The sequence below is a fragment of the Mustelus asterias genome, chromosome 1 (genome assembly GCF_964213995.1).
Source record: "Mustelus asterias chromosome 1, sMusAst1.hap1.1, whole genome shotgun sequence".
Classification (NCBI taxonomy): Eukaryota; Metazoa; Chordata; class Chondrichthyes; order Carcharhiniformes; family Triakidae; genus Mustelus; species Mustelus asterias.
This window is the reverse complement of record NC_135801.1, coordinates 104,416,610-104,443,146: the sequence shown is the minus strand read 5'-3', so window position 1 is coordinate 104,443,146 and position 26,537 is coordinate 104,416,610. Positions and strand designations below refer to the sequence as shown.

The 26,537-nt window shown below is 43.9% G+C and overlaps 1 protein-coding gene across 8 annotated transcripts in view; it reads right to left on the bottom strand.

Moving 5' to 3' along the window:
- The window catches only part of tbc1d1 (TBC1 (tre-2/USP6, BUB2, cdc16) domain family, member 1), a 247,893-nt gene that overhangs the window by 163,557 nt on the left and 57,799 nt on the right, over positions 1 to 26,537 (bottom strand). For 2 of the 8 annotated variants that reach the window (XM_078215924.1, XM_078215898.1), the window contains exon 1: positions 2,162 to 2,391. The exons of 5 other annotated variants lie outside the window; for them this stretch is intronic. In XM_078215924.1, the coding sequence (XP_078072050.1) occupies positions 2,162 to 2,191 (30 nt within the window). In that variant the 5' untranslated portion in view covers positions 2,192 to 2,391. Of the gene's footprint in view, positions 1 to 2,161; positions 2,392 to 24,519; positions 24,664 to 26,537 lie in introns of those variants that run through there. One more of the 8 variants, XM_078215915.1, reaches the window with a different exon arrangement.

Here is a 26,537-nt window from a genome sequence, read left to right as displayed (position 1 = left end):
TCTACATTCCAGCTCAGACCCTCTGCTTATGTTTAGGTTTTTGGGGTCAGACAGAGAGAGGACATGTCTCCTTTTAGTTTTGCTCTGCCACTTTTCATTCGGCTCACATTCAATCCTTGTTGCCCCTTGTGGTGTAGCTTGTTGTCCTCTTGTCCCCTGGAGCTTTTCCCTTTTTTTCCATATTCACGTTAGTCTTTTCTTGTGCGGGGTAGGAGGGAGGGGAGACAAAAGGGGGGTTCTTTTGTTTGTCAGGTACGTGAAAGGGTCTTTGGTGACCCTCTGCTCATATTTAGGTTAGAGTGCTTCTCCTCGCTTCCAAAAACCCCACCCCTACCACTACTCAGTTCGTTGTAAAGTCTTTAACCATTACCAAGCTGCAGTATGGAATTCCTTTTCTAACGTCCTCATTGCATTTCTTGCCACATCTAAAAGGTTCTTCCCAGCCTTTGGTCTTTTTAATTTTCCAAATGCTCTAATGAACTATCTTGGGACATTTTGGTTCACTTCAAGTGTTCTGTCACTAAACAAAATTTAGCAATTTATTTTGTGTTAGCAGTAATCTGCAATTGGTAATTTAAGGGCACAAGGTTTCTTTAAAAAAAAAGGTACTGCATACATCAACATAGATAAATTGGTCAAGTGGGCAGAAAGGTGACAGATGAAGTTCAATGCAGAGGAGGGTAAAGTGATGCATTTTGGTAGGATAAGCATGGAGAGACAATATAAAATAAGGGGTAAAATTCTTATGAGAGTGCAGGAGCAGAGGGACCTGGGTGTAGATGTGCATAGATCATTGAAGGTGGCAGGAAAGGTGGAGATAGCTCTTAAGAAAGCAAATGGAATTCTGGGCTATATTTATTTATTAGTTGCAAGTAGGCTTACATTAACATTACAATGAAGTTACTGTAAAAATCCCCTAGTTGCCACACTCCAGCGCCTGTTCAGGTACACTGAGGGAGAATTTAGCATGGCCAATGACCCAACCAGCATGTCTTTCGGACTGTGGGAGGAAATCGGATATTAATTTGGGTGGAAACCTTATATTAATAGGGGCATAGAGTACAAGAGCAAGGAGGTTATGCTGAACTTATACAAGACACTAGATCCCAGCTGGAATATCGTGTATAGATCTGGACGCGGCACTATAGGAAGGCGTGAACGCTATGGAGAGTGCAGAAGCAGTTTACAGGAATGGTTTCATGGATGAGAAACTTCAGTGATGGATAGATTGAAGAGGTTGGGAATGTTCTCCTTGGAAAGGAGATTTGATTGAGGTCTTCAAAATCATTAAAGGGCTGGACTAAGTAGGCAAGCAGAAACTTTTCCCATTCGTAAAAAGATCAAGAACAAGGGCACAGATTGAAAGTGATTTACAAAAGAAGCAAATGTGATGTGAGAAAAAGCTTTTTCACATATTTATGTGTATTATGGTACACATAGTCTGGAAGTGTGGAGCAGGAAGGTTCAACCAAGGTAGTCGAGAGGGTATTAGATAATTGCTTGAATAGAAACAACATGCAGGGGTTTAGGCAATGCGGCTGAGTCATGGTGCTTGTTTGGAGACCCAGTGCTGACAGGATGGGCCAAATGGCCTCCTTCTGCACTGTAACAATTGTGAACTTTGCAGAGTACTAAAACAGTCAACAGCAGTAAAGTAGGAAATAACTTGGAATGAATATAATTCTTTCTTTGAATGTTTAAACAAAGCTAGTGCTGGTTCAAACCCAAAATCAGAGCATGAATTGAAGAAAACTTAAAGACAGTGTATTTCAATCAATCTTAGTTCAGTTTCAAGCCTTGATTTAGGAAGCTTATTGTAGGAAAAGTTCAAACAAAGCTAAGTACATCTAAATTCTGTACAGGCTCAATCATTCTAGATCCTTGGAAGTCTACCTTCCACATCCGGTTAGGTTGTTCACTTCTATTGCACCTCCTGGGATTAGTGTCTGACCTAATTCAATAACAATATAAAATCTAGACAGACTCGGAATTGAAACTGCAGGGCCAGGAATGTCAATATGCATGTATATTAAAAGCATTAAAGAAAAGGTCTGTGACACAGCTCTTAATGCGTGACAGCTCGGCATGTCCGCAACAAGTTAAGCAAAGAGATATTTGTTAAATGGCACCGAAAATGATAAATGCTTTATAAACACCTTACCTTGGCCACCCAGCTGAACAAAGGTGACATTCCACAAGCCTTCCGCTACCTTTTGCCTCAGAAATTGTGTTGGTAAATATACACCTTTAGTTACATTGGACCAGAGATAAATGTGGAGCTGGCTTTCCTCTCAAACTTACACCAACCACGAAGTAGCCCACAGAGCAGTTTGCACAGATCCCAGCTTTCATTACGTGTGAGCTCATCATCCCGTCTCCCCACCCTCGCCTTTCACAATCAGACTTTCAGTAGCCTTTTAAGCTGCACTTTGGAGAGGGAATGTGCTTAGGCCCTGAGAGAACACACCCGCCCAAATCCAGCAGCTCAGCCAGTAAGAGCTCTCTGCACATTAGTCAGGAAGCTTGTGAAATGTGGTAGTTCTTGCTTGACAGCCTTGTGTAAATACATGACGACAGACACAATTCAAAGCAGTTTGCTGATAAATTCTGCTGCACTTTCAAACAGTACTTACTGAGCATCCTGGTCATCAACCTGGGAAATACTTCCAGCGGAAGGAAAATTAAATCTTTGGTCTTACTATGGAGCAATCTTTATAAAAGGGAGAAACAGTCGGTTTTAATTGTCCAGGGCAACAGAATTTGAACAAACAATATGCCTGAACTTGTACATCTTATCAAATTGAGGGAACTTCGCCTCTGTTTATTAGATCTCTCCCTCTAAACAATTTTTATGATTCAAATTGCCAGATGAGTTGTACGACAATTCCTCTGGCCTGGATTTATCACTCCAGGCCCAAGCCCTGTGGCAGGGACAGGATGTGGAGATGCCGGCGTTGGACTGGGGTAAACACAGTAAGACGTTTAACACCACCAGGTTAAAGTCCAACAGGTTTATTTGGTAGCAAAAGCCACACAAGCTTTCAGAGCTCCAAGCCCCTTCTTCACTCACCTGAACGAGGGACAGGAGGTCAGAGGGCTTTTTTTAATTCACTGGATGTGGGTGTCGCTGACTGGGCCAGCATTTATTGCCCATCCCTGAGGGCAGTTAAGAGTCAACCACACTACTGTGACTCTGGAGACACATGTAGGCCAGGGCAGGTAAGGGCAACAGATTTCCTTCCCTAAATTTGATTTGATTTATTATTGTCACATGTATTAGCATGCAGTGAAAAGTATTGTTTCTTGCGCGCTATACAGACAAGGCATACCGTTCATATAGAAGGAGAGAGTACAGAATGTAGTGTTACAGTCATAGCTAGGGTGTAGAGAAAGATCAACTTAATGCAAGGTAGGTCCATTCAAAAGTCTGATGGCAACAGGGAAGAAGCTGTTCTTGAGTCGGTTGGTACACATCCTCAGACTTTTGTATCTTTTTCCCAACAGAAGAAGGTGGAAGAGATAACGTCTGTGGTGCGTGGGGTCCTTAATTATGCTGGCTGCTTTGCTGAGGCAGCAGGAAGTATAGATAGAGTCAATGGATGGGAGGCTGGTTTGCGTGATGGATTGAGCTACATTCACAACCTTTTGTCCCTAAAGAATCCCAAAGGACATTAGTGAACCGGGTTGGTTTTTAATGATAATCGACAATGGTTCCATGGTCACTGTTAAACTTTGAATTCCAGATTTTTACTGAATTCAAATTTCACCATCTACCATGGTGGGATTCAAACCTGGATCCCCAGAGCATTACCCTGGGTCTCTGGATTACTAGTCCAGTGACAATACCACTACACCACCTCCTCCCCTCAGGGAGGTCAGAGGGACTCCCACCACAAGAGCATAATGGGTACACTCGTTGAATCGCTCAGTGTCAAGCTCATTAATTATGCAGCTAGCGGTTTGACACCAATTGAATGGTGAGTGGGCAGGAAGCCATGTGCTTTGCTGTCACATCAAAAGACAATCCGAATTGTGCAGTAAAGGAGCCAGCCCATGCACTCACTTATTTTCTCCTCTTCCCATTGAAGGTGACAGGAGGAAGTGAGGGATGCCACACCCAGCGCCTGAAAATCAGCCCCAGTCCCAGCAGACCGTGGGAAAGGACGAGGACAATGAATTCTCACCTGTAGAGCCATTCACCGCAAACTCCACCAGCCCGGAGACACACAGCTCAGCAGCTCGTAGATCTAGTTTAGGCTGGGCCTCACACTCTGGTGGTCACCGCACGAATGCGTGTCCACAGCAAGAAGCAGCAAAAGGTCTCTAAAAAGAGGGCTACTGGAGAAGAGGCCTCTGCTACGTCCAATTCTGTTAATAAGCCCTGGGAGCAGTCAGGGACAAGATGCTGAAGATGCAGTGAGAGGCAGGGAAACATCAGGCAGAGATGTCAGAGGTCCTCAACAGAGTGGTCCGCGAGGTGGAGGAGTCGTCCACCTGCTCTCTGATGTAGTAGCATCAACACATGAGCGCACGGAGGTCTCCATGGCGAAGGTGGCGGATTCCATAGAGACCCTAGTCCAGCAGCCTGCCAGTTTCTGCCAGGAATGTGCTCAGATCTATAGTCCATTGCTGTAGCCATGGAAGAAGTCTCACAAATGGCTACATGAGCGGGGCACAGGGCACCTCCTCAACCTCCCTCCAGGTGCCCTTTCTCATCAACGAATCAGGGAGGGGATCTTAGATACCCAATGGGTGATCAAACAGACACTCCTGGGGCCTCCACCCAGGACTCTCCATGGGCGTTCAGGTGGTCTGAATCCCCCCTGCCTGTGATCTTTTCAACTCCAGCCTCTGGGAACAGTCCCAGAGCAGGAGACCTTAAGAAAGCCAGAGCACTCCGGATCACAGCCCTCCAGAGGACACCCACCAAAGTCATCGGAGACAAAAGGTCATGGTAGTCACCAGACTGCCTCCACCTCTGCTGCAGATGTCTGGGAAGCACCCAGATGTAGTGGTACGATAAGAAGAGTTCAAAGTTCACTCTGCTAACAGGGGTTTACGAGCATTGTAAATTGTCGTTGCGTATTTGTGACCTATGATTCACTGCACTTTGCAGAGGACTGCTGGGTTTTACTTGGTGCGGCTTGTGCCTCTGCGCACCCCTTCTCCTTTCAAAAGGTGGACCCAGACCGACTCCATGTTCCTCTAAATCATGCCTGTGCATGCAGGCATTGATCTTTGTGAGTCATGTGCCGGAAGCCTCCCAAGCCTGATGTTTATTTTCCCTCCGTTGCCTTTCTGAGTTTTAGAGAAAGACTCCGAGGTTCCCCTTCAATTGCCCAGTTGACCTTCATCTCTGCCCACCCAATGACCCTCCTCCCAAACAGCATTGCCTGAGCTGGAGATCCAGCGTGTGGACTCAGTGCTGTGCCTTAGCATCAGGACACAGTGGGTGAGCTTTCAGACTATATCCAACACGTTCTGTCTCCTCCTGTAAGAAAACCCTTTCCCCAACCCACATCACCCTTACCTTCACGCACCGTGTCACCTTTGAAAACCCCAGCCACAACCCCCCAATCACCCTTCAGCCCATCACGTCACCCTTCAACTACCTTCTCTCCTCAACGTCCCCACACCTGCCCTCCCCGACGACCCTATGCCCATCATTATCCCCTCCCCACCCCAGATATACACCTTCAACCACCCAAACCAGCCCTTCACCCAACACAGATGGACACACATGCTCCCACCATACCACATCCCACTGCCACGTCTAACAATTAGTGTGCCCTCCCATTACCACCTCCGACCCCATAAGATTCTTCCATCGACACCACAGAGATCGTGGGAGCCGTCCCCCGGTCTTTATAAGAACATAAGAACATAAGAAATAGGAGCAGGAGTAGGCCATCTAGCCCCTCGAGCCTGCCCCGCCATTCAATAAGATCATGGCTGATCTGACGTGGATCAGTACCACTTACCCGCCTGATCCCCATAACCCTTAATTCCCTTACCGATCAGGAATCCATCCATCCGCGCTTTAAACATATTCAGCGAGGTAGCCTCCACCACCTCAGTGGGCAGAGAATTCCAGAGATTCACCACCCTCTGGGAGAAGAAGTTCCTCCTCAACTCTGTCTTAAACCGACCCCCCTTTATTTTGAGGCTGTGTCCTCTAGTTTTAACTTCCTTACTAAGTGGAAAGAATCTCTCCGCCTCCACCCTATCCAGCCCCCGCATTATCTTATAAGTCTCCATAAGATCCCCCCTCATCCTTCTAAACTCCAACGAGTACAAACCCAATCTCCTCAGCCTCTCCTCATAATCCAAACCCCTCATCTCCGGTATCAACCTGGTGAACCTTCTCTGCACTCCCTCCAATGCCAATATATCCTTCCTCATATAAGGGGACCAATACTGCACACAGTATTCCAGCTGCGGCCTCACCAATGCCCTGTACAGGTGCATCAAGACATCCCTGCTTTTATATTCTATCCCCCTCGCAATATAGGCCAACATCCCATTTGCCTTCTTGATCACCTGTTGTACCTGCAGACTGGGCTTTTGCGTCTCATGCGCAAGGACCCCCAGGTCCCTTTGCACGGTAGCATGTTTTAATTTGTTTCCATTGAGATAGTAATCCCATTTGTTATTATTTCCTCCAAAGTGTATAACCTCGCATTTCTCAACGTTATACTCCATTTATGATGTGGGAACAATGAGCTACAGTGGCTGCTGCAGGAAGGAATCTCTGGTTTTGACACCAAGATCAGGACATGAATCAGCGTGAAACAAATGGACAGCACTACATAGTCAGGCTTCCCTCTTCCAATCACTGGGCTGTTGCACCTGATAAAAATATATATTTTTATTCATTCAAGGAATGTGGACATTATTGACTAGGCCAGCATTTATTGTCCGTTCCTAATTGCCCTTGAGAGGTGATGGTGATCTGCCTTCTTGAACAACTGCAATCCCTGTGGTGTAGATACACCCACAGTGCTGTTAGGGAGGGTGTTCCACGATTTTGACCCAGTGAGTGTGAAGGAATGGTGATATATTTCCAAATCAGGTTAGTGAGTGACTTGGAGGAGAAATTCCAGGTGGTCGTGTTCCCATGTGTCTGCTGCCCTTGTCCTTCTAGTAGTGGTCATGGGGGTTTGGAAGGTGCTCTCTTAGGAGCCTTGGTGAGTTTCTGCAGTGCATCTTGTAGATGGTACACGCTGCTGCTACTGTGCATCAGTGGTGGAGGGAGTGGATGCTTGTGGATGAGGTACCAGTCAAGTGGGCTGCTTCGTCCTGGATGGTGCTGAGCTTCGAGTGTTGTTGGAGCTGCAACCATCCAGGCAAGTGGAGAGTATTGCATCACACTTTTGACTTGTGCCTTGTAGATGGTGGACAGGTTTTGGGGAGTCAGGAGGTGAGTTACTTGCTGCAGGATTCTTAGCCTCTGACCTGTACAGTATTTACGTGGCTAATCCAGTATAGTTTCTGGTCAAGGGTAACCTCCAGGACATTGTTAGTGGGGGATCAGTGATGGTAATGCCATTGAGTGTCATGGGGCAATGGTTAGTATCAATCTTCGAATAGGACTTGCTCCATAAGCCCACACCCAAATCCATCTCATTGCAATAATCTAAGGTTCTCATCATCCAGAATCACATATCTGTTACAGTTAAGCTGTCGTTATAGTTGGTATCCCAATGCTGACAGCAACAACACCCAAAATAAACGTGTCGATCTGCACAAGGGCAGCAGGAAGATTTGGTTTAAACAAACATTGCTGTCCTAACCACTGGGCATAATAAATTCAGCAAAGGGACTGGTACCAAGAACCACATATCGGGAGCTTAAAGCCCAAGCATCCGACATGCAGGGAAAGCAAATGAAGAGAGCTTTCATTTAAACAACTTTCACTCCATTTTCAGTATTTCTCAGGTACGGATTGTAGGTTCCTGAATCTTGGGCTGGTTTCCGAGGGGGTTTAACTGCACTGCTTCCAATGACATGACTGAATCAGACCAGGTAGCCCAAGTAAACGTAACTCCAACAACTTCACTCTTTATTCACCACGTGAATCAAATACATCAACAAAATACAAGTGGAGGAGGTAGTAAAATTAAATCCCGAAAACCACTTCAGTAACAACCTCACCCACCAGAATATAACTTAACCATTCGCTGACATATTTTCTAGCATCTCCCATTCAGAATTGGGACTAAAAGCTTATTAATTGGGACCTAGGGCACAAGTCCATTGTAAAATAGCTGGCGACATTTCAGGGTGAAGAAGAGGAGAGAGTGTTAAGAAATCAGAAAGGGTTCAAGAACAGCGAGCTTCTGTCCCAAGTGATGCAGGGATGAATCTTTGATCACTGTTGGGGAACTTGTTAGAGAGAGGTTGCTCCTGCCCCATAGGCAGTCTGACACGAGGGAAAAGGCAGAGTACTTACCGCACCCCACTCCCTCCAATCTCACCCCCAGAGTTTCTGCGGTCTCTCCCTTCCGAGCAGCCAGTGACCTGGCCTCTGGAAGGTCACAGTCAATGCAGATGTAGATATCAGGGTAACAGGGCTGTCCAAACCTGCTGTTGGGCCGAAACTGGTCTTCTTCTAAAAGGGACTGATGGCCACCATTCTTTCGGAATAGGGAAAAGAAATCTGTCGTAATAACCCATCTGGGCGCCGGTGAAGCACAAATACAGCATCCCTTTCCCCAGCGGACACACGGGCTATTGAAAAAACAGGTTGCCCCCCTGTGGATCAGAGTGTGATGGAACGGTGAATTGGATACAGTCGCACAGCATGATTGCAGATTATCGGGCCCTTACCCCACAATGTATGAAAGCACAGAACCACAAAATGGAACTTAGTTCATCATAAGCCACGTAGAACTGAACCAATCATGTACCACTCCTGTACATCTGGTAATAGGGATACTTCAGTTGCAAGCAATAAAATAACTAACTTCAGAAAGTATATCAAAGCAAAAGGTTTTAATAAAGAAACTTCATTACTCCAGCACTTGGGGCCACACCAGCTCCCACAATTCCCACCTGCTTTTTATTTATACTGGGTCAGCTGACCACCACATCATTTTGCCATTAGTTACATTATAACAATTCCTCCAGATATTAAAGAGAGGGTTAAAGTTCTGTATAAATATTCCCCAATCAGCAAAACTTTCAAACAAACGTTCTCGGAAACGGTCTCCGAGGTGTCCTCACATGCGTACCATCCAACTATGACCATGAACTCCTCATCTCTTTACTCCCCCCTAAATACACTGGATCTATCACAAAGTGACAAGGTGAGCTATCATCTGTATGTTATAATGTGTTTCTCTTTTTAAACTTTTTCCTGATAGCTCAATAGCTAACTGCACTGTCTGCTGCGCTACCAAACCAGACCAAGGTGGCCTCAAGTCAAGATGTTAGCTCATCTCAGCCAAAGTCACGTTAGGACGGTGATAATCCACATGAACATCACTGGTTTGGAAGTGGTTGGGTAAATGGTGGCATAAACCCAGCATACAGCCAGGGTTTTGTTATTCTACTTGCCAATCAGTAACTCCTGATGGAACAGGCAGATGTTGGTTAGAGACAGGGTTAGGCTCAGCTAGCTATCTGAACATTTGGATAGTCCACAGGTACCCAACTCAGCTGGCACTTGAAGAACGTGCACTAACTTTTAAATCAATGAAAGTATGGACATGGAATAATACTTGCATGTCCCTTGGGTAAGGTGCCATAGAACTATGTTTCCTCTACAACTGCTAGGGTACTGCTTTCTAAAAGGGCAAGGACACAAAGAGAAAAATCTGACATTTTATATAAATATCAATAGATTTCGATGATATTGCTTACAATGGCTCAGAAGATACATTGTTTCATCCAAAGCAATGTACAATATAGTATGATTATTAGGACAATGGATCTCCAGCAATGTAGTCAAAATACAATTTATTACACAGTATTCTGGGAACTCCAGCAATATATTCAGCTTGAATTGTATCCATACTTCTATAGAGACTGCAATGCTGTGACCTTGATTACTTGTGTAGCTATGAATTCTATTCCCCTTAGCACAATGCCAAGATAATCAAGGTTGCAGCTAGGTAAGAGAGAGATGGACCTGATTGAAGCAAGAGAGGATCAGGGATTTGGAGGTGGGGGTGAATTCTACCTGGTTTGATAGTCCTGAGGTCCAGAGCATGGTGGGTAAGGAATGGGGGGCTTTTCATAAAGTACTATCTTGGGAATCTGGAAGTGGTGGGAAAGGAGGTTTATAGTCTCTCTTGGGACAGAGAACAAATGAAGGGGGAAAGTAAAACAGTGAAGCACAAGATGACCAGGAAAGTCTCTTGTTTGGGCAGGAGGCCTAATCTTCAGAGTACTCAGGAGGGGGTGGGTTTGAAAACAGTGTCATCTATGAGCTGGAAGGTCCAGAATTGGAGTGGGTTACACTGGAAGAATGGTCCAGAAATAAAGAGTGTTAAAAATAAGAAGCTTAAGTTTGATAGACAAAAAAATAAGCTAAGGATGTTCTGCATTTACAGGTAACATGCACTGGATAAGAGGCTTTTAAAGCATTCGGAGAGGGTTGTCTTTGATACTACACATGATGAGTTGGATGATGTGCTGTTTCATGAAAGGTAAACATAACTGTGCTTTTAAGTAAAACATTTTTAAAATGTAACACTCGAACAAAACGCTGGGCAGGTTTGAACGGAATGTGAAGAAGTACTGGAGGCATTGCAGTGCTGTTAGTGATGGGTTGTGGTGGTGATAAAGAGCTGTGCTTCTGTGTTTGAACAGTGCAGAGCTGTCCCAGCTCGGGAGCAGAAGAAAGGATATAGAAAGCGGGTCTTGGGGGTGCAAGTGTACATTAGCACCTGGAGTTGTATAAAGAGAAGAAAAGCAGATAGTATTGCGCGAGAGTAGCCTTCCTCCCTCTCCCCTCCCCAATGGGCAGCATGGTGGCACAGTGGTTAGTACTGCTGCCTCACAGTGCCAGGGACTCGGGTTTGATTCCAGCCTTGGGTTACTGTTTGTGGAGTTTGCACATTTTTCCCGTGTCTGTGTGGGTTTCCTCCAGGTGCTCCAGTTTCCTCCCACAGTCCAAAGATGTGCAGGTTAGGTGGATTGGCCATGCTGGATTCATAGAATCATACAATCCCTCCAGTGCAGAAGGAGGCCATTCAGCCCATCGAGCCTGCACTGACAACAATCCCACCCAGACCCTATTTCCGTAACCCCACATATTTACGTGTCAATCTCCCTGACACTAAGGGGCTATTGAGCATGTCCAATTAACCTAACCCGCACATCTTTGGACTGCCCCTTGGTGTGTCCAGGGATGTGTGGATTGGCCATGATGGGTGCACAGGGTTGTGGAGATGGGGCGGAGGAGCAGGCCTTAGATGGAGGGCTCTTTCAGAGGGTCACTGTGGTCTCGATGGCCTGGGCTTTTTTCTGTACTGTAGGGATTCTATGGATAACTCATGTTTCAGTTCAACTCTTGAATTTTGTTTCAATTCTTTATTCCCCCCTCTTCTGTTCTGCTTTTGACTCCTAGATCATTGTTGCTGTGTCACTCTGGTGTGAGCTTTGGTCTCGCAGTTTCTGCTGTCAGTGAAGCAATACTTTTTCTGCAATATTTTGTGCTCATTCATTTCGCTGGGCAGTTTCCTGCCTCCTTGTGGTTTCCCATGTAGGGTACTTTCTCTCAATAACATCGCAAAAATTAAATATCGAGAAATGTGTCCCAAATGGCGGATTAAAGGCTGAAATGTGGATAGTGTAGGAGATGAAAAGCTTCACTGAAGCAAGTGGCACCACAGTAATTGGAATCTGAGAACTTCATTTTCAAAACACTTGCTCTAAAATACACTAAAAATGTCATTCTCTCTGACTAGAGCAGGCAAAGCCTTAACCTCAAACATCTCGAAGGACAAAGGCAGCAAATGCATTGGAACATCATTACCTCCAAGTCACACCACCACCCTGACTTGGAAATATATCATCGTCCCTTCATCCCCAAGGGATCAAAATCCTGGAACGTCTCTCCTCATAGCATTGTGAGTGCGCTTGCGCCACACAGACTGAAACCGTTCCAGGCAGTGGCTCACCGTAACCTTCTCAAGGGTTGGAGTATAAATCCTGTCCCTGCCAGGAACACCCACATATGAAAAATGAATAAAACAAAAAAGATTCCGCATCATTAAATATCTAAATCAAAAGGCTTTCGGAATCATAGCAGGTCAGTTTCAAATTCAGAAAATGCTAGAGTTGCTTAGAGCTGCAGCTTGCAAGAAGACAAGACAAACCACAAGGCTTCAAAATAAAAACCAGTTAGAGGTATGAAAGACAGAACAGATTATAAATACCAAGTTTAAATGTGATGGAAAAGTACAACATACAGGCACAATGAAAATAACATGGCAGGAAGTGTGTGCTCTACTCAAGGCTTCTAATATATTATTTAAACCATAGAATCCCTACAGCGTAGAAAGAGGCGATACGGCCCATCAAGTCTACACAACTCTCCAAATGAGCATCCTACCCAGGCCCTCCTCTCCACTCTACCCCATAACCCTGCACATTTACCATGGCCAATCCACCTATCTACACATCTTTGGACACTAAGGAGCAATTTAGCACGGCCAATCCATCAAATGTGCACATCTTTGGAGTGTGGGAGGAAACTGAAGCACCCGGAGGAAACCCACGCAGACATGGGGAGAATGTGCAAACTCCACAAAGTCACCCAAGGTTGGAATCAAACCTTCGTCTCTGGTGCTGTGCTAACCACTGTGCCACCCATTTAATTTGTCAGTGATGTCAATTTGCTGAAAACCTATACAGAAATAAATTTCAAGATTTGGGAAATAACATTTATTGAGGCCAGAAAGGAGAACAAATGTTTAATGCAAACACATTTCTAATTTGCATGATTGAGGTTACTTTAACATAAGCGGATACTCATCAGCAACTTCTGGTTCCATTTACAACATGTCAACAGCAAGTTCTCCTATCAACAAAAAAAAATTGAGTCACCTTTTGTCACTGCAAAAGCTATTACAAAAAATTACCGACTTCAAAGCAAACAAGCAGCTCACTGCAAATCTGTACCAGATTAATTTATGTACATATGGCCACGCAGCTTCTTATCCCTCAAGATAAGTCATTTCTTTGTTGGCCACTGAATGAGCAATCACTTGGCATCATGAAAATAGGACTTGAATTGCCAAAGCAGAACATCTCCATACTAATTTGGATGGCAAGCTTAGATGGCTGTGGTTTTTTAAGTATTCATTCGTGGGACATGGGTGCCGCTGGCTGGCCAGCATTCATTGCCCATCCCTAGCTACCTGAAGGCAGTTGAGTCAACCACATTGCTGTGGTCCTGAAGTCACATGTAGGCCAGCCCAGGTAAGGATGGCAGATTTCCTTCCCTGAAGGACATAAGTGTGGTTCAGGATAACACAGAGCTCGATTCCCATTCCAGGTGAGGTGGACTTGGGTCTGGTCTTCTTGCCCTTCCTGAGAGTGGAAGACAGTGGCACAAAGATCATTCAGATGAAGCCTCAGCAGACAACAAGCCAAGGAGCTGCCTGCGGGCAGAGTACTATGATGTTAAAATATACACAATCAATCTAAAATTTGTCTCTTCAAATTATAGTCCTTTTCATCGAAATTGAGAACACAAAAGGAGAGCAAAAGTGGAGGTTAAAATTGCAATTTAGATTTAGTGCAGGTGACTTGCCAGGAACGCACCAGCTAATTTTCTGCAATGGTCTGAATCTGCTTTAAAGTTATTACAAAAAGGTTTCCTGATAAGAATCTCAGTACAATCATTCAACAGAGATATTTTGGGAAACAGTTGCTTTGGAATAGGGTGGGAAAAGGCAAGAATTCCCACTGAGAATGTTTACTTTAATGCTTGGGAGACTTCTACCACAGCTAGAGCTGTAGCAAGATGAAAAATAATGATTTACGCTATTGTATTTCTACAATAGGTTTGTTAAACTTTCTTTTCCACTCAGAGGCTAATTTTACATCTGGTTATCATGTTGTTACCAATCTTAATTAAATCAGGATCACAATTCAGCGTGAGCGGCCTGCTAAATTTGGCTATGAGCACTTTCTATTTTTAACCTAGCCACAAATATAAGCATCCCCAACTTTAGATTGATTGTTACTTGCAATAGGGGTTTCTGAAATTAAATTATAGATACAAGTCAAGGGAGGAAGAGTTCATGAGCAGAATGTTACATCTAACAGGTGGAACCCATGGGGTTTTTCAGGTTCTCTTTTAAATAGTCAAGAGTAACACGCACATTTATTCAGCTTTCACAGAAAAGTCATGGAGTTTGCAGTTTAGTATAAAAATGTGAAATCTGCTAGATTTTTTAGGGAAGCGCTCCTGACTGTCCATCTGTATGATTGGAACATACTCCGAGTCCTCACAGCGCAGATTATTCTTGACACTCTCCAAGGTGGTCTCTTGACTTTACAAACAAGTGTTGCAAAGTGGTGACCCATTGGAAACGAACATTAAATGTGGCCATACCAGCATTGCTTACCTCCCACGAACAAATTAATTTCTGTCGATGGCTTATGAGAAGAGACTGAGTAGACTGGGAGTATATTAGAATCTTAGAAACCCTACAGCACAGAAAGAGGCCATTCGGCCCATCGAGTCTGCACCGACCACAATCCCACCCAGGCCCTACTCCCATATCCCTACATATTTACCCACTAATCCCTCGAACCGACGCATCCCAGGACACTAAGGGCAATTTTAGCATGGCCAATCAACCGAACCTGCACATCTTTGGACTGTGGGAGGAACCCGGAGGAAACCCACGCAGACATGAGGAGAATGTGCAAACTCCACACAGACAGTGACCCAAGCCGGGAATCGAACCCAGGTCCCTGGAGCTGTGAAGCAGCAGTGCTAACCACTGTGCTACCGTGCCGCCCCATTGGATACTCATTGGAATTCAGAAGAATAAAGGGAGATCTTATAGAAACATAAGATTATGAAGGGAATAGATAAGATAGAAGCAGGGAGGTTATTTCCACTGGCAAATGAAACTAGAACTAGAACATAGAACATAGAACATTACAGCGCAGAACAGGCCCTTCGGCCCACGATGTTGCACCGACCAGTTAAAAAAAAAAAACTGTGACCCTCCAACCTAAACCAATTTCTTTTCGTCCATGAACCTATCTACGGATCTCTTAAACGCCCCCAAACTAGGCGCATTTACTACTGATGCTGGCAGGGCATTCCAATCCCTCACCACCCTCTGGGTAAAGAACCTACCCCTGACATCGGTTCTATAACTACCCCCCCTCAATTTAAAGCCATGCCCCCTCGTGCTGGATTTCTCCATCAGAGGAAAAAGGCTATCACTATCCACCCTATCTAAACCTCTAATCATCTTATATGTTTCAATAAGATCCCCTCTTAGCCGCCGCCTTTCCAGCGAAAACAATCCCAAATCCCTCAGCCTCTCCTCATAGGATCTCCCCTCCATACCAGGCAACATCCTGGTAAACCTCCTCTGCACCCTCTCCAAAGCCTCCACATCCTTCCTGTAATGTGGGGACCAGAACTGCACACAGTACTCCAAGTGCGGCCGCACCAGAGTTGTGTACAGTTGCAACATAACGCTACGACTCCTAAATTCAATCCCCCTACCAATAAACGCCAAGACACCATATGCCTTCTTAACAACCTTATCTACTTGATTCCCAACTTTCAGGGATCTATGCACACATACACCTAGATCCCTCTGCTCCTCCACACTATTCAAAGTCCTCCCGTTAGCCCTATACTCAACACATCTGTTATTCCTACCAAAGTGAATTACCTCACACTTCTCCGCATTAAACTCCATCCGCCACCTCTCGGCCCAACTTTGCAACCTGTCTAAGTCTTCCTGCAAACTACGACACCCTTCCTCACTGTCTACCACACCACCGACTTTGGTGTCATCAGCAAATTTGCTAATCCACCCAACTATACCCTCATCCAGATCATTAATAAATATTACAAACAGCAGTGGCCCCAAAACAGATCCCTGAGGTACACCACTTGTAACCGCACTCCATGATGAATATTTACTATCAACCACCACCCTCTGTTTCCTATCCGCTAGCCAATTCCTGATCCAATTTCCTAGATCACCCCCAATCCCATACATCTGCATTTTCTGCAGAAGCCTACCATGGTGAACCTTATCAAACGCCTTACTAAAATCCATATATACCACGTCCACTGCCTTGCCCCCATCCACCTCCTTGGTCACTTTCTCAAAAAACTCAATAAGGTTAGTAAGGCACGACCTACCTGCCACAAAACCATGCTGACTATCACCTATCAATTCATTACTCTCCAAATAACTATAAATCCTATCCCTTATAATTTTTTCCAACATCTTGCCGACAACAGAAGTGAGACTCACCGGTCTATAATTCCCGGGGAAGTCTCTGTTCCCCTTCTTAAACAATGGGACAACATTCGCTAACCTCCAATCTTCTGGTACTATACCAGAGGCCAACGACGACCTGAAGATCAGAGCCAGAGGCTCTGCAATCACTTCTCTTGCCTCCCAGAGAATCCTTGGATAAATCCCATCCGGACCAGGGGATTTATCTATTTTCAGACCCTCCAGAATATCCTGCACATCCTCCTTATCAACTGTAATCAACTAGGGGGCATAGCCTCAAAATAAGGGGGAGCAGATTTAGGACTGAGTTGAGGAGGAACTTCTTCACTCAAAGGGTTGTGAATCTGTGGAATTCCAGAGAACCATAGAACATTACAGCACAGAAACAGGCCTTTTGGCCCTTCTTGGCTGTGCCCAATGATGCAGTTGAAGCTACCTCATTGAATGTTTTTAAGGCAAAGATCGATAAATGTTTGATCAATAAAGGAATTAAGGGTTATGGTGAGCGGGCAGGTAAGTGGAGCTGAGCCCACGAAAAGATCAGCCATGATCTTATTGAATGGCGGAGCAGGCTCGAGGGGCCAGATGGCCTACACTCCTGCTCCTAGTTCTTATGTTCTTATACTGAGTGGGCCAATAACCATGGCTGTAGATATGTGAGGAGGGTTTGAAACAAGGAGTGAGAGGTGCAGAAATGGCATGATACAAGGAAGATGCTAACAGTGGAGTGATGGGAGTGGGGGTGAAGTGGTGAATTAAGCTACCAAAGCAAGTTTCAACTAACTAACGAGATAGTTCAAGTATATCAAGAACACAACACTTCTCTTGTTGGAAAGCTTTTGATTTGCAAAATACACAATTAGATTTTTTTTTTAGAAAGTGAGAATTGTTTGTATGTTATCCTAAAAAAAATCCACGGGAGGGAATAATTTCCTATAGACTATTTACTTTGCCAGCAACAGGATCTTTGAAGTCATCTGTGAGGCAACTCTGTGGAACGAGTTGCAGTGCATGTTTACCAATTGAAATCTTCTTAAATAAATCCATCTACTCTTCCATCTTCCAATGGTGGAGATTAAAACCAGCCACCAAAAGGCAAACAATTTGCAATTAAGTCACCCAAGTTAATTTGAATTGTGCTGACGCCACTGGAACTATCTGCATTGTACAGAGTCGGGTTTCTCGTGGAGATAGCGATTTATGTACCCCGTCACCTGACTTTCTTTATAACCTTAGAATAGCATTTTCACCTCCCACAGAGCAGCAAACTTAGACAAATACATTGAAGATTTTACTAAAATGGAAATATAAAGCAGCCATTAGGCACTTTCCCTTCTTCAGAGGAGAGAAATACCATCACCTCATGTAGCGCAAATTCTCGTCCACCACAAAATCGCTGTTCTGGGTTCCAAGGCAGATAACAACATTGTTCAGGATAGATAAGCATTCCTCAAGCGCTGAATGTTTTCAGATAGATTCCAGGTGAGGCGCAGAAATAGAATTAATTCAGATGTAATTGCCAATTTTTGAAAAAGAATAAAGTTGCCTGAAGAGGACACACACAACCCTGGTTTTGGATCCTTTTGTCGGATGCAGTGACTCATGGGAAATAACAATGTGATGGTTTAACCAAAAGTCCCATGACTGTTGGTATTAAATGTCATAAATATAGATATAATATTAACATTCTCACCAGCACGCAGTTGTTACTTTAATTACTAAATCTCAATGCTGTCAGTTCGATGCTCACTCACTTCCCCAATCTTATTTCACTATAGCATAATGGAAATTCTCAGCAAAGCTATGCCATTATTTATTAATTCAAAGAGTATCCCTTTGCAAAAAGCCTTTCATCACCATTTCTTTAGATCCAATGGTCAGAAGGTTTTGTTTTAAAAAATGCTGTTTGTTTCCTGTCGAGGAAGTATGTTGCTTTCCCCAGCTCTTTAGGATAAGTTCAATTTATACAAAATGTCCTGAGGGAGTCCTTGTTGCCAAAATAATTCGAGACCCATTATCTATATAATTCATCTTAAACATTCAGCTCAATGCCCAATGACATAGCAAACATCCAACAACTCGCAGCTCTACAGTGCTTGCCCTCAGATACAGAGCACAAGAGAGTGCTTTACAATAGAGGGGAAAGGGAAGAACAGAAACATGGAGAGGCTACACAAGGTAAACATGATGGTCTGGGTTCAGGAGAAAAGTTTTGAAAGCAGGGAGGGAAATTGCAAGGACATGAAACACAGGAAGAGAACCTCGGAGAATAGCTAAACAAGTGCCCATCAATTGAGCAGCATGGTGACAGTGGTTAGCACTGCTGCCTCACAGCACCAGGCCCCCAGGTTCAATTCCCGGCTTGGGTGACTGTCTGTGTGGGGTTTGCACATTCTCCCTGTGTCCGTGTGGGTTTCCTCCGGGTGCTCTGGTTTCCTCCCACAGTCCAAAAATGTGCGGGTTAGGTTGATTGGCCATGCTAAATTGTCCCTTAGTGTTAGGGGGACGTCAGGGAGATTAGTAGGGTAAATATGTGGGGTTATGGGGGATATGGCCTGGGTGGGATTGTTGTCAGTGTAGGCTCGATGGGCCAAATGGCCTCCTTCTGCACAGTAGGGATTCTAACGTGACGGCGGAGGAAACATGGGGAAAAGAGATGCCCACATTATTAGAGTAGAAGGTACGTATATTCAGCTGGAGCAATTACCCAAATCTCAACAACAAACCATTCTAAAAAGAATTAAGAGCATTTGGGGCAATGGACTGACATGAACCAAAGCATGCTCCAGCTGCATCTTGGAAAGTGGAAAAATGTGTTTGGAAACTAATCCTTTGCTTCTGGAGAAGAGCACCAAGGGGTAGCATGAAGAGGAGGTGGAGTACAAGAATAGACTCCAGGGACACAAAACAGATGTCCATGTGATTGTTGGATAACACAGAATTTAAGTTGGATTTCTTGAGAAAGGAAGCAATGATGCAACTTCGAAAGAACAGAGACGTTATTCCAAGAGACAATTGATAATTACCAATAAGCAGTCACTCCAGATTATGACGCAATAATCAAGGAGAAATCAAGAACAGTATGCAATACTCTACAATAGATGCGGCCATTTGTTGTAAGCTTTTAAAAATTATAGATTTGGCGCCTAACTTTCCAAGCCGCACTAAGTATAAAGAAGGAATTCTCCATAACCACAATCTGCAGATTCCTCAGGCTTAATTTTGATCAATCCACAATTGACGGTCTTGCCTTCAGTTGCCAGAGTCCTTGTCTCTGGTGCTTTCCCTTGGCCTCCGGGCCTCTTTCTCCTCCAAAACGCTCTTTAAAATCAACCCCTTTCATCAAACCTTTGGTCAACTGTCCTAGTATCTGCCTAGTTATCTCAGTATCAGATAACACACCTGTAAACAGCCTAGGGATGTTTTACGACCGTGCTAAATAAATATTGTTGTTGATTTTAAACTTGCCACTCCCACCATCACCACCAATCCCTTTGCCCTCCCCTCACCCTGAGGTGGAAAAAAGGTGATAGAGTGATTACTGCTGTGTTCTCAGCTGTTCACACCAATATCAATTTTAACTGTCGGGTATTGGCAACCTTGATGCCTCCCATCACAGGCAGACTTAAACATCATTAATACTTAAATGTCGAGGTCCAATTATGCGATTCAGAGTCAGTATAATTATAATGGCCAAGGCATAGGTTCCTGGTGAAAACTGGTGACAAGACAGAGCTAGACCATAAAATGAAGCATTGTTTTTAGGTTTCCTTGTGGGTCAGGCAGACACAAGGAAACCTTGGGCATCATCTCTTCCTAAACTACTAAAACATCTGCAGCTAAAACATCTCTGCTCACACCATTCAAGACTGAAAATATCAAGATTCTCAAATTCTTCTTCTAACTCAGAGACGTGACTCTAGGGAGCGGCTTTTCTCTGCAGTGACTTCACTATCTTCTGCTTCTTGGCAACCAGAAGTGGATGCAGCAACCTTCAAGGTGTAATCTTGTCAGAGCACTCATACACAGGTCAAAGTTTCCTCTGACTTGTTCTCTACTGTTTCAGATATGCAGCTGAACATCTTATAAACTTTGTTTATTGGCGTTGAACATGTTTTGTGTTGAGCCTTCTAAGACTTCAAGGTGACTTTTAACTTTGTTTCTATTCATGGCCATTCAAGCATCATCTATTTTTCATTCCTATATACAGGACTTTAAACTTGTATGCGGTGAATGTCACCTGTCATCATTCTACCTAATGACACATTTTGCATTCTGTAATTTTTGAACTGTCTCATTCTATTCACCCCACCCCCCTCACCCCCACTTCCCTCCCCGCACCTCCCAGCTTGGTGCCATCTGCAAATTTGTCCATGTTCACTGAATTTCTGAATCTAGATCACTTGAACAATTGTGACGTGAACTATAAGATAACGGTGTGAGCCTTAGCTCAGTGGCAGCACTCTCACAACTGAGTAAGAGCAGCAAACGTTTGAGCCTTACTTCAAAGACATGAGTACAGCTTCTAGACTGAGGGCTGCACTGTCGGAGGTGCTGTCTTTCAGATGAAACATTAAACTGAGGTCCTTTCAGGTGAAAGTGAAAGATCCTATGCCACTGCTCAATAGAAAAAGCAGGAGTTTTCCTGACCAATATTGGTCCCTCAATCAGCAGGACCAAAACAGATTGGCTAGTTATTCATTTCATTGTTGTTTGTGGGATCTTGCTGTGCACAAGTTGGCTCCCACACTTTCCTACATTACATTAGTGACGACTCTTGAAAAGTACTTCTTGAGCTTTGAAACACGTTGGAACGTCCTGTCAACATCAATGGTACCATTAAACCACACATCCTTTCTCAACAGGTTTGGATTAAAACTGTTGGTATTGATCGGCAGTGTATTGAATATTCTCACACACTGCCGATAGTGTGCGCGCGTTTGGAGGGTGAGCCTAGTCAGGCTATTTAACCCTGGAAAGATATCAGAGTCAAACCTAAATCTATTTTCAGCCAATGTCCACAGAGAGATGGCAGAATTCTCCCAAAACATTTCTGAGTGTCATAATGGTGAGAAGAATGGAATGATCGGTGAGTCCAGCTTCAGAGTGTTCAGGCTCAGTTTCACAGGTCTCTCAGTGCATTGAGAGACCCCTCCCTCACCCCACAGACATTGGCACTCTTCCCCCCCAAATCAGCAGTTCCCCAATCCCCTTGCCAACACAGGTAGCCAGCATTGGGGTCCTCCCAATGGGTCTCTTTGCCCGACCCTGACATCCACTCCCCGCCCCCCCCAAATCAGAACCCCCGACATGATCCACCCCTTCATGACCACCCAGGGCGAGCCCCTTCCCCGCATTGCTGTCCCTAGCATGGCCCCCACTCAGATCCTACCCCATTGGCACTGGCAGTACCCACCTGGTACCGCCAGGCTGTCCGGTGGCCACTTCCAGATACCGCTGGTGTGCCAGTGATTGGACGCAGTATCTACTGGTTTGCAGGAATTAGTATGAAATAAAAGATTTGCACAATCATCTACAAATAATCATCGTCTGGAACTTGAAAATTGTGGGGCTATTTCTGGTACTTTGATTTCCAAAATCAGTTACAATTTACTTGGCTTGCTCAAATGAAAATGTCCCTTTTGCCTCAAATTCAAAGAACAGTTTATCACTTTTGGATCATTCTCCAAGCCTCTTGTCTTTATGGAGGACTTAGACATTCAATGGAGCCCACAGACCACATAAAACGTTAAATCAACTGTCCCTATTAATATACTTGCCTCAGGCAACCTATGGATACCAAAAGACCTGTGTTCTGAATTAGGAATAATTGATCAGTGAAGTAACAATGCTGAGAACAGCCCTTCAAAACCAACAGGGGTCCACCCATTCAACCCGATGAGTAAGGAGTCACAAGATGATTATAAGAACACACAGGCTCAAGTTTGAAGATGTTAGGGGAATGCAATTCCTCACATTAGCAGCATCACTCAATGTTCTGATTCCTTGACACATGATTACCATTGCTTGTATTTATCTAGCACTATTAAAGGAGCGCTTCACAGAAGAGTTCACAAACAAAATTTAACACCAAACCATGTAAGGAAATATTAGGGCTGATGGCTAAAGGTTTGGTCAGATGTTTCCTCTTATGGGGCAATCTTGAGCAAGAGATCGCAGGTATAGGTTGAGAGGCGGTGGATTTAAAACTGAGATGAGGAGGAACTACTCACAGAGGGTGGGTGAATTTGTGGAGCTCGCTGCCCCATAGCACGGTGGAGTCTGAATCGTTGAATGGTTTCAAGAAGGAGATAGATATATTTCCAGTAAAAAAAGGATGAGGGAATATGGGGAACAGGTGGGGAGGTGGACTTGAGATCAGGAAGAGATCAGTCATGATCTGATTGAATGGCAGAGCAGGCTCGAAGGGCTGAATTTGCCTACTTTTGCTTCTAGTTCCTATGTTCAAGCCTTGGCAGCGAGTGACACCAACTAAAATCGACAATGTTCAAGAGGCCAGAATGGGAGAATTACAATGCTAGAGTTCTGAAGAAATACTGACCTATTTTTTCTCTCCCCATCTAACTCACCTGTTACATTTTTTTGTTCTCATAAGTTAGAAATAATCACACTTTAGACTGCAATGCTGGAGCTTCATCAAGTTTATTTCTTTCAGTTTTCCATGTGGCTAGCGGACTACAACATTGTTACTTAGCAGATCAATTCCTAACTCTTCACAAATAATATAATGCCTGTAACTTATATCCAACATTTTGTGCTCAGGGAACCTGGAGCTCAGTTATGTAACCTCTCAGAGCACTCATCTCAACTGATATTACACAGCTCTGTGTTGTACGTGTTTGTACTCTGGACTCAAAAAAACAAGGTTGCATACGAACACCAGTAATAAGTTCACAAGACATTTTGATGCCAACACTCAGATCTCAAACATATATTACAAAGGTTGTAGCAGATCTAGTGACAATCAATAAAAAGATCACATTAATTTCTGGTTAACATATATATATTTATATATATATATATATATATGAACCTGCAAACAAGGAGCAGGAGTAGGTCATTCAGCCCCTCAAGCCTGCTCCCCCATTTAATAAGATTATTGCTGATCTGATTCTAAGCTCAGATCTACACTTTGCCTATCTCTGATAACGTATCACCCTCTTGCTTACCAAGAAATCAATTAACCTCTATCTTCAAAATATTCAAAGACTCTGTATCCACTGCTTTTTGAGGAAGAGAATTCCAAAGACTCATGACCCTCAGAGAAACAAAAATTCTCCTCATCTCCATTTTAAATGGGCAACCCCTTATTTTTAAACAGTGACCCCTAATTCTAGATTCTACAACAAAAGTAAATACTCCTCTCCACATCCACCCTTTCAAGACCCCTCAGGATCGTATATGTTTAAATAAAGTCATCTCTTACTCTTCCAAACTCCAACAGATACAAGCCTAGCCTGTCTAACCTGTACTCAAAGCAATCCACCCATTCCAGGCATTAGTCTGGCAAACCTTGTCTGAACTGCTTCCCAACGCATTTACATCGTCCTTAAATAAGGTGGCCAATACTGTACACAGTACTCTACATGTGGTCTCACTAGTGCTCAATATTAACGGACTACAATCTGGAAATATTTATAGCTTGGATCCCTCTATCCCTGGACAAACTAGCAAGTAAAATCCAGCTATTCGTAATTATATCCTATTTAACACTGTGTCATGATACCACAGAACATCGTCCTTTTTATGCCAACACCAACAGTTACTTCTCTGCTCTGATTCTACTAAACTATATAGTCTGATTTAATTTACATTTTACTCCTGAACACAGCTTTTGAAGCAGAGGGTACCAATATCCTTTGTTTCAGTTCAATACACTTACATTACTACACATTACCATGCTGTTAATTGTAGCAGTCAGCTGTTTTACAATAGGCAATAATCTCAAAACCATTTAACACTCAACTTCCTTCAACTGATAAAGAGCATAATTAAAGCTCTTAGTATTAAGACTACGTCAAAAAACGATTACGTATACCTTGATTTCTTTCTCATATCCAACATCCAACTTAAGAAAGTTTAGTTTCTGCAGCCTTGCTTTCATGACTGACCTCCTGTAAAAATACAAGCCGATCCAAGCCCCTGAATGCACACTCACTCAATGGCATCACACCCTGCAGTCTCAGGCAATCAAATGACATTTTTTCTGACCCCTAACCTGAGGCAATTTTCTGTTGATTCTAAGCAGCAGGATACTGGCTCTGAACTGCAACTTCCTACTTGGCTGCTGGATTCGGCATTCGGCTTAAACTGCCTGGCTTCCTTCTTTAACTCTTTCACTGCTGGAATTATACTTTCTTAAAATTTTCCCACACACTTTAGAAAGTAGAAAAAAAAGAGCAGGATGTGCAGAAGCACAGATGGTAAAAAAGATAATTAAATAGACAAATAGCATCAGCAATAGGGGCACAGAACATAAAAAAGAACTATGTTATAATTTGGACAAACCTGTGGTTAAGTTACAGTGTGAGATCCATGTAGTCCTGGACATTCCTTAATGGAGAGCGTGTCAGCTTTGTTAAAAAGATAAAACAAAGATGCCTCACATCACCAGGGATCGGGTTCAATTCCAGCCTCGGGTGACTGTCTATGTGGAGTTTGCACATTCTCCCAGTGTCTGCGTGGGTTTCCTCCAGGTGCTCCAGTTTCCTCCCACAGTCCAAAGATGTGCAAGTTAGTTTGATTGGCCATGCACAACTAACCCTCACTGTCAGGGGGATTAGCAGGGTAAATGCATGGCGTTACGGGGAATGGGCCTGGGTGGAATTGTTGTCGTTGCAGGCTCAATGGGCTGAATGGCCTCCTTCTGCACTGTAGGAATTCTATGGTTCGACATAATATTAGCAGGGGTGAGAGGAATATGGTTAATAAGAAAGGCTTGAAAGAAGTGTGATCTTCCACATTGGAAGAGAGATTAAGTTAGATCCAACAGAAAGTTAATCAATGAAAAGTTCAGAGAGATTAAGCAGTGAAAGAAACGTTTTGACTAGTTGGCAGGCACTAAACAAGGGGAATAGAGTCAGGATTATAATGGGAGAATGAAGAGATAAATGAAAAGAGGGTTCTTAGACGACAGAATGTTTACCAGTGGTGGCTACAGAGACAGAAAATATAACATACATTGTGGCAATTTAAAAAACCACACAAATTTAAAAGTTTGGTAAGAACTTCAATGGAACACATCTCAGCATTCACTGGGGTTTATATTCACCTCCGCCATCAGGGCAAAACAGCTGATAATGGATCTGCAGCTTGTGTTACATTCAAACCAATTTTCTTTTCCAGCGACTACAATGCAAATAAAAAGGGAATATGGAAAGCAGACTGCGAACATGCAATTGTCAATTTTGCATTACTGAAAATGCATACTTATACCTGTGTTTTATCAGCTCCTTTCTTGCAATATCAAATATCATTGAGAGGAAAAGCTATGGGTGGGGTTGGGCAAGAATCATAGCATAAGCCACAAATACAGCTTCCAATACTCAGTGAAGACCACTTGTACCCTTTCATGGCCTGGTTCACTCGGACAGGTCACTGTTCGATCCTGTCTTTGCCAAATGAGATGCCAGGGACATGTAGAAGTCCCAGTGTTACAGCTTTCCCCACCCCCTCCTCCCCCTACACCACTAACAATGTAAGAAGCAAACAGGGGCCCTCCAGTTTTTTGTATTTGATATTTTGTTTTCCTCCTAAATGCTCTGGCTGTTTTTGGGGTCCAGTTTCAAAGATGCCAGCAGCATTTCTTCATGTTTAAGACTGGCTCATCAGAGCTTGTACAGCATTCCACTGTGTGGGTCAAAACTGCTGCGACATATCTTGTCCTTGCCTTGGGGGATGCTGAATCCAGGATAGCACTCGAGGCAAAGGGAATCATAGGATACGGAGCAAAGACGGGATCAGGCTAGTGAGTTGGATGATCAGCCATGATCATAATAAGTGGCGGAACAGGATTGAAGGGCCAAATGTCCTCCTCCTGCACCTATTTTCTATGTT